The sequence below is a fragment of the Platalea leucorodia genome (genome assembly GCF_965183815.1).
Source record: "Platalea leucorodia genome assembly, chromosome: 2".
NCBI classification, from domain to species: Eukaryota; Metazoa; Chordata; class Aves; order Pelecaniformes; family Threskiornithidae; genus Platalea; species Platalea leucorodia.
The window spans coordinates 131,443,864-131,452,507 of record NC_138824.1 but is presented as its reverse complement, the minus strand read 5'-3'; the positions used below and the strand labels follow the sequence as shown (position 1 = coordinate 131,452,507).

At 52.9% G+C, this 8,644-nt stretch overlaps 1 protein-coding gene across 1 annotated transcript; it reads left to right on the top strand.

Moving 5' to 3' along the window:
* The first annotated feature begins 1,199 nt into the window (after window positions 1-1,199).
* LOC309586631 (cystatin-B-like) lies at window positions 1,200-7,138 on the top strand. The gene is made up of 3 exons (XM_082303869.1): window positions 1,200-1,328; window positions 5,538-5,639; window positions 6,372-7,138. The coding sequence occupies exons 1-3, from the start codon at window positions 1,263-1,265 to the stop codon at window positions 6,498-6,500; spliced, it is 297 nt and encodes a 98-aa protein (XP_082159995.1). The 5' UTR covers window positions 1,200-1,262; the 3' UTR covers window positions 6,501-7,138.
* Window positions 7,139-8,644: the final 1,506 nt, after the last annotated feature.

Here is an 8,644-nt window from a genome sequence, read left to right as displayed (position 1 = left end):
GCTGCGCGGGAGCCGCTGCTGCAGCCTGCTCTCGTGACACACGCACGCCAGATGCAAGGGACGTTCAGTAAAGAAGGACCCCCTTCGCGACGGTGATGGGCGACCACAGCTTTTCTCCCGTGTACGGAGCGGGGTCTATGTTCTCATCCCGCCCAGTCCGGGAGAAGAGGAGGTTTGCTCAGACCCCTGTCCAGGAGCCCGTCCGTGTGTCACACAAGATGGTACTGATGAAGACAAGTTGGGTACCGTCCTGTTGAAAGCTCGAGCCTGAGAACCTCCACTGCCACGTCCCGTCAGAAGTTGCCCACGTGAATGGCTGCCCCATCCCACCCCCATGGCTCCAAAACCTACTGGAAAGCGCGTGCCGGTGTGGTTTTTCCTGAACCGTCTGGTAGAGAATCATAGAATCGTTTAGGTTGGAAAAGACCTTTAAGATCATCAAGCCCAACCGTTAACCCAGCGCTGCCAAGCCCACCACTAAACCACGTCCCCAAGCACCGCATCTCCCCGGCTTTTAAATCCCCCCAGGGATGGGGACCCAGCCCCTTCCCCGCAAGAGCAGCGGGGACAGGAGCAAAGGGTCGGTGGGATTTCCACTGGCAAACGTGGCGGATGGGCAGGGACCTGTCCCAGCGCGGAGCCCGATCCTTCGCCCCCGCTCTGCCCGCAGCCCCAGCAGAGGAGGGAGGCGATACCAGGGGAGAGAAACCCTTCCTCCCCGTTCTGCTTCACGCCGCTCGCCATGTCCTCCCTGCCGGCCCAGCAGGTCCGTTCCGTACCCAACACCCGCCGCTGCTACATTGAGGGTTGTCTTTACCAAATTTAGCGAGGGGTGCTGGGAAGCGGGGGGAGGAAGGCAGGGTTTTGCTGTTGTTGTTTTTCCAAGGGATCTGGATGTTTAAATTGAGGGGAAATGTAGCTAAAGACCTGAACATTCGGGCCGGAGTCCGGCCGCGGGGGTTTCTCAGAGGCTGGGTGATTCACCACAGCTCTGGGTTCGCTGGCTGAGGAAAGGCAGAACCAGCCCGGGCGAGGGAGCCCCGGGGATGGAAACCCTCCCTCGCTACAGCGAACACCTCGCCCCGGCGAGGGCCGCTGGGGGCCCTGACAGGCTGGAAAGGACGAAACCCGCAGCTGAGGACGGCCGGGTCCCCTCGCAGGCCTCTCCCCCAGGTCCCGCCCAGCGCCGGTGCCGCCCCGCCGGCAGGCCCGGCCCCGCCTGAGGGGAAGGGCGGGAGCGGCGCGGCGCGGCCGGCAGCGCCATGTTGTGCGGGGGCACCTCGGCGGCCCGCCCCGCCACCGACGAGACGCAGAAGATCGCGGAGGAGGTGAGGGGGCCGCGCTGCGCCGGGGCGGGCTCCGGGGGGAACCCGCCGGGGCCCGGGAAGGGCCTGGCGGCGGGCGCCGGCGGGGCTCCGGGGGCTGCTTCTCCCGCGGGCCTGCTGGCGCTCGGGCCCTGGCCGCTGTGGCGGTGCGGCCGGCCCTCCGGAGGCCGGCCTGGGTTCGCTGGCTGCGGGCAGAGCGGGCTGGGGGTTGCAAGCGGACATTTCGGAGGGGTTTGGAGAGGAGCGGCGGGGGCCGGGGGGCAGCCGCCGCGCCTCCCGCTCCCTTCCCGGCGGCGCAGGCCAGGGCTGTGCCGCCTGCCCGCATCGGCGCACGGCAGCCGCTCGAAAAGCTCCGTTTTCCTGAGCTTGAGGTGGTTCTTGCAGAGTCTAAATCCTGTACCCGCTTTTTTAAAGTCTAAATCTTGTACCCGCTTTGTTGTTGTTGGAGGAATAAGTAGGAAAACTTTGCTGCTCCTGCTGTTCCCCAAAGCAGGATTCAGCTCCAGCCACTGCCAGCGCCAAATCCCAGTACTCCTTACAGTGACTTAAATCCCTGCCCGTGTTGATGGAGCACATGCTCCTGCTCTGAAGATGCCGATGCTTCTTTCAGAGCTTGTGGTCTTGCTTCATCAAGAAGCGTCAAGCCAGCGCAGAACCGCGACGGGCGAGCTCCAGCTTCGTGTGCTCTTTGTCGCTGCCCGGGTTTGCTCCCCAGGCTCCAGCAGTTTCTAAACGCACCCAGAGGCACAACAGTCATTGAAATGAAGGTTTAGCTGGTAGAGTCTGATGATTTTACTTTTTTAAAAAAAAAAAAAAAAAAAAAAAGAGATGCGCATCTCCTAAGCGCTAACCTGAGCTTGCAGTAATGAGTACATAACAGAACTGCTGAGAGAGTCACAGTTACTGTTTTGACCTGAAAAGGCCTACGTGTCGTGGTAAAGATAACGTGAGTAAGCAATTAGCGTTGCACATGGGCTGATTGGCTCACTAGATTTGTTTAAAAGCCTGAATTTTCATTCTGTGGCAGGCTGCAGTGGTTTGGTAGTGCAAATATAAAATAAAGAGTAAAAACAAAACCCATTTGGATTCAGACGTGAATGGAATTAACAAAAATCTGGCATTTTCATTTAAATCACCTAAGTATTTCAGAGGTTGTCCAGCTTGTTTTGACTGCCAGCTTAAATTACTTTAGTTAATAAACTATAGACAGGAAAACTGAAAACTGAAATTTGCCCATGCAGTCATATCCATGTCTGGATACAGACTGTGAAGGAAACATTAGTTTTCTTAAATCAAGGTAGACTTCTAAAATTACTTTGTTTGCTTAAAATCAGATCTTTGCGGAGATTTGTTAGAGCTGGCCATAAATACATGTCCTGTTCCTGCTTTTCCAGTTCTTGCCTCCACTGTATTGTTTCGTAAGCATCGCGGCGGTGGCCGAACATCGGTCAGATCCGTGGCCCTGGCACGTCCTGCTGCTCGCCCGGAGCAGGTACGGTGTGAGGCAGAGCAGGACGCCTTCCCTCTGACAGCGTCTCTGGCTCAGTGTCCCGTAGGAGCTGCCTCTCCACAGCAAGGATTTCCACCCAGGCCTGTTCAGCCCTTGGCTTCTCAGGGGCAGCTGTGGCAGAGGTTAGTCAGGGTGATTTTGAACCATCTGCTGTTTACTGACTGCTCTGGCAGTAAGCGAACAGGCAGTGCAGAACAGCGAAGAGCCTTCAGGGCACGATAAACTTCAGCCCTGTGACTGAATCACAGATGGTTTGGGTGGGAAGGGACTGCACCTCCTGCCGAGGACAGGGTCAGCAGCCCCAGGCTGCTCGGGGCTTTGCCCACTCCGCTCTGGAGAACCTCTGAGGATGGAAACCGCACCGTTTCTCTGGGCAGCCGGCTGCGCTGCTGGAGCGTCCTCAGTGGAAGAGTTTTTCCTTATATCCAGTCTGAACGTCCAACTTCAATTTATGACCACTGGGTCTCATTCTTTGGCCCCTCAGTAAAGAGCCTGGCTTCTTGTAAGTACTGGAAGGCTTTCATCAAAGCCGCCTCTGCTCCAGGCTGAGCAAGCTCATTTTCTTCCTCTCCTCGCAGACCGAGTGCTCCAGCCATCGGACCTCATGGTGGCCCTCCGCTGAGCTGTAAAGGGCAATAATCGCTTGCCTCTCTCTTCTGGCTAGGCGCCTGCTGACGCAGCCCAGTGTGCTGTTACCTTCGTTACCAGCAGGGCCCAGTGCTGGCTCTGGTTCGGTGCGCTGGCCACCGGGAGCCCCGGGCCTAGCCCCTGATCAGGAACCGGCAGGGTGGGCCGATGCCAGCTCTTGCAGAGGGTGTTTCTGTCTGGGCTCTCCCTCTCCGCGCTGAATCCGGATGCCCGTTTGTCACATGCTGTGGTGAGTCACTGCCGTGATGACACACGGACAGGCTTGCGGCCGCATGTGGCTCTGAGCTGTCTGCAGTCGTGGAGCCCGGTGTTCAGCTTTCTGGTAGAAATACCAAATGTGCTGAGCCGGGGCGATTTTGAGACCTAAGAAACCAACCTGGCACAGGTTTGCTGAAGGAGCATGGGGCAGGATAGGGTCAGTGGGATACTTACGTCTACCCTCTCCCCTGCTTCTTAAAACTTGTGATGGTAGCTCTAGTGATGGGAACTGAAACCACTTGCTCCGTCCCCTTGGCTCAGGGGAAGGGGAGGAGGGAGGACTGAATCCTGCACTTTCTGGGGCTGCGCCCTTCCTTCCATCCTAGGATGCAAAGTTGTTGGGTGCACTTTGATTTCCTTATGGCAAAAAACATAGGTAGAAAAGCATCCAAACATCATTATCTTACTTTTTGATGTACTGTTCATAGCCCAGAAGAAGTGTAGGGGTGTTACCTCTGAGAGAAGATGTGCAGTATGGCCACGGCTGCCAGGGACGGGATGGTCACTGACGAGCTGTCTTGGAAAGGCACCGGAGTTTGGTCCTGCACCTTCTCAGTGCTGGAGAGGTGGGAGAACGTGCCTTGTTGCAGGAGTTGTTTCTGTTGCTACTTCACCTGGGGCACCTGAGCGGTGGCAAACTGGCACTTGTTTTCCCCCAAGGAATCAGGTGGGATTCAGACAGGGGAGCAAATGTATTTATTCCCCTTCAATTTAGGAAGAAAGGGAGGTACACCATGTAGCTGGAAAGAGGAAATCTACCCGCTGCTGGTCCTGTTGCACTGGGAGTGGAGGGAGGACTACATAACGAGCGGAGCCAGGGCGATTTTGAGAGCTAAGAACTGACCTTGCGCAGTGCCTAGGGTTGCTAAAGGAGCACGGGACGGGATAGGGTAAGGCCTGGGTGGAACTGCGCTTGCAGCAAGGGCTCCCAGGCTAATTCGTGTTGCCCTTGTAAGCAAAGCCTGAAATCTTCTGGTTTCCTGACCAAGAATTTTACCATATAGCCATGATGTTCTAGAGAGCCACGTGGGGGAAAGAAGAGCTGCAGCTCATATGAGTTGGGGCAAGTTATTCTGACTTCTTGAGCACTGGTTTTGCACTCTAGAAACTGGGTCGATACCTCAAAAGGCTTTGTGGTTCAGTTATTTTTTGGAAAATGTTTGCAGTTTGAAAACATTATAGATGCCAGCAGACATGCTGGAAGAACTGTCAAATAAATGTTGTAAATCCTCAGGCTTGGGTAGTTTGCTTTCAGAGCGTGATTTTTGGATGACTCTCTGTTCTGTGATGATGTCTGTAATAACTTGTTTGGAATTTGAAATGGGAGCTAATGCTGAAGACAGCCCTTTTTCTTGTTGTAAGAATGATGTATATTAAAAACTTCTCTTTAAAAAGGCCTGTAGTCTTGTGCGTGTAGAGGCAGAACCACTTCACGTTTGTTGTTAGATATACAGGACAGAAAGGGGAGCCGAGACATCGATAGAGGAAATGATTTGTCAAAATAAATCTTCTAGAATACCCACACAGTTCTCTGTTGGAGGCCTCGGACTCGGTGTCAGTCTGTGACGGCTGAATCGCACCGCTGGCTTGGCTTCGCTGCCTGGCTAGATTTCTGGTCTTGCTGTAACACAAAACTTAACGTTATTCATTTTAATCTTCTAATAACTTGGAAAAGCAGGAACTCTGTGTCGGGGAATTCAGCAGCAGTGACCTGGAGGGTAGTGAGTCACACTGGTACTTAAGTCCTGAGTACTTGAATCTTGCATCAGTCTTAAATAACCTGTTGTTTCCTTAAGGTGAAACCTCAGCTAGAAGAAAAAGAAGGGAAAACCTTTGATGTCTTCACTGCGGTGGAGTTTAAAACTCAGGTGGTTGCTGGAACAAACTACTTCATCAAGGTAGAGGACACTGGGCAATGGGCTTTTTTAAATTGTTTGTTTGTTTTTAGTTAAAGTGTATAATATTTGGAATGGTGGGTTTTTTCTTTACTTACCTACAGCGGGATGCTTATGATCTGGACTTAATAAGAAAAAAATCTGTGCATTAAAAAAAAAAAAATCCACCCTCCGGCCCATCTCCCTGCCTGTATTAAGTGGAGATAAGAGTACTTCTCTATTTTCATAATGACTTTTACTTTTCAGTTATTTTGTGAAACCTGGTTTTGGGGGTAATTACACATCTGTGATGTTGAGCACTAACGTTGCGTTAAGTGAAGTCCAGATGTGTAAAGATCCGGTGAAGTGTCAGACCCGCTCTGGCGCTGCCTGTAGTGATGCCACACACAAACCCAAGCAATTGTGATCAAAGCCTTGAAGTGCTGCTTGTGCCAGATGAGATTAGAGCATTTTGCATGTATTTAATGTATTAATCGCTTCTATGCAACTCGGATTCCCTACCCCTATATTCCCTGCCTCAGGCATAGGGAGGACGAACAAGCACGGAAGGATCGGGTGGTATTTCCACGAAGTCATGACTCCCAGTCTGGTTTAAAAGAGGACCACACCTTCGCGGTGGTGGTTTTTCTTACTGCCTCTCTGCTTCTGTGTCCTCCGAACATGCAAATCTACACCATCCCTCCTGCAGAAGGCTGCTGTGACTCCTCAGAACTCACTGGTTTTCGTGCTTTGCAGGTCCATGTTGGCAACGATGAGTTCGTGCACCTGCGGGTGTTCAGGAGCCTTCCTCACGAGAATCGGCCGCTGAGTCTCCACAGTTACCAGAGCAGCAAGACCAGGCATGATGAACTGGCTTTTTTCTAGCAAGCTTATCTTGTGCATTTTCCTAATGGTTTCTTATGTGCATTTTCTGTAGGCTGCAAAACGTTGATTCCTGTGCCAACAAAGCAGAAAAGAAAATGTCTTTTTTTAAACTTAATGCTGGAAAAAAATCAATTCCTTTTATGCCATTCCCTTCCTGTGCAATATTGAAATTTGAGAGTCACGTGGGCCTCCTTTCACCTACGCTAACGCAAACCCAAGTAGCCGCGCTGACTTCAGTGCGACTTAACCAGGATGCTGCGGCTGAGCCCTGTCTGTGGACCTCCTTGGTCTGGAAATTGAAAGGGGAGGGACCCTGGGGTATTTAGAGCAAGGAGCAGGAGGAAAACCCGAGTCTTTTCTGTGCTGTTTTGCAACTTTGAATATATCTCTAGATTTCAATGGTACTGTGTATTTGATGATTGGCAAAGACCTGAGGGGAGACGAGCTGAAGCGATTTTGAAAGCAAGAGGAGGATTATAGTCATTTGAAACGAACATTCCCTTGGTAATCATGTTTACCCCCATGCAGCAGTAGGGTATAACGGCCAGTAGAGGGTATCTGAGTTTAAAAAAACCCCAACTTGCTTATTTTCTCAGTCCTAAGGAAAAGTCGTGGAAAGGAACTAAAGCTGGACAAGCATTTCTGCATTAATAACAATAAACATTTCTCTTGCATTGAGATGGCAGATTTGACTGGTGTTTCACTGTTCTCTTTACTGGTTTTCAATATTGGTTACGTTGCTCAGAGTTTTTTGCCACGTGTGTTTTTCATATTCCAGATAACCTTATGTTTATTCTATTTTTTAATTAGAAATACTTAATTTTAATCTGGTGAGGGACAAGAAAGGCATCTGCAGGTATATCAGCAGCAAAAGGCACACAGAGGAAAATGTGGGCCCTCTGTGCTCAGTGGAGCAGGGGACCCGGTGGCAGAGGACACGGAAATAGCTGAGGCACGTGGTGCTGCCTTTGTCTCGGCCTTTACTGGCAGGACTCGCCTTCGGGAATTCACGGTCACTAAGATGAGTGGGAAAGTCTGGAGAAAGGAAGACTTCCCTCAGCAGAGCTGGATCAGGGGAACACTTAAACAAACTGGACTTGGACAGTGCCACGGCACTTGAGGGCATGCACCTGTGGATGCTTAGGAGCCGGCCAGCGCCGCTGCAAGGCCGCACTCAATACCCTGGGAAGGGCCACGGGCATCGGGGGAGGCTCCCGAGGACTGGAAGAAAGAAAATGTCACTCCTGCGTTCAAGAAGGAGACTCTGGAGCACTACAGGCTCATCAGCCTCGCCTCAGTCCCTGCAAAGGTGACGGAGCAAATAATCCTGGAAGCCGTTTCCAAACACATTCAGGACAAGAAGGTGAGTGAAAGTGGTCGGCATGGATTTACAAAGGGGAAATAGTGCTTAATCGATACGATTGATAGCCTGCGACGGTGAGGTGAATACCTCGGCGGAGGAGAGCAGAGCTGTGGCTGTTATTTACCCTGCCTTCAGTAAGGCTTTTGATACTGTCTTCCGTAACAACCTCGTAGACGTAGCCCAGCTAGGAGTCAGGCCCCAGCGGGTACCCCGGGGCACGAGCGGGACCAACGCCGTCTAACAGCGGCCTTCGTGCCGTGCATGATGGGACTGAGCTTGCCCGCGGCGGGTCTGCAGGTGAGACAAAGCCCAGAGGAGCGGCCGAGAGCCCGGGTGGCTGTGCTGCTGCTCAGAGGGGTGCCAGCAGGCTGGGGAAAGGAGCGGACGGGCACCTCGCAACAAAGGGAGATGCACAGCGCTGCACCTGGGACGCAATAGCGGGTACAGCCCGCGCGGCTGGAACGCGGCTCTGCAGCGAAGGCGGCCAGCAGCACCCGTGGGCTGCGCTGGGAGGAGCGCTGCCAGCAGATCCCGAGGCCGTTCTTCCCCCCGCCATTCAGCGCGGGCTCCCAGTACAAATGGACACAGATGTACCAGAGACCAGCAAAGGGCTGCTGAGGGAGCGCAGCGACCGGAGCACGGACCTAAAAGGAGAAGCTGGGACAGCTGGGCTTCTTCAGCCCAGTGAAGAGCCAGGCTTGTCTCAGTAGTGCTCAGCGCAGTGGGGGGCAAGAGGCAATAGCCACAAATTGGAATATGTGAATTCTGTGTAAATACAGGG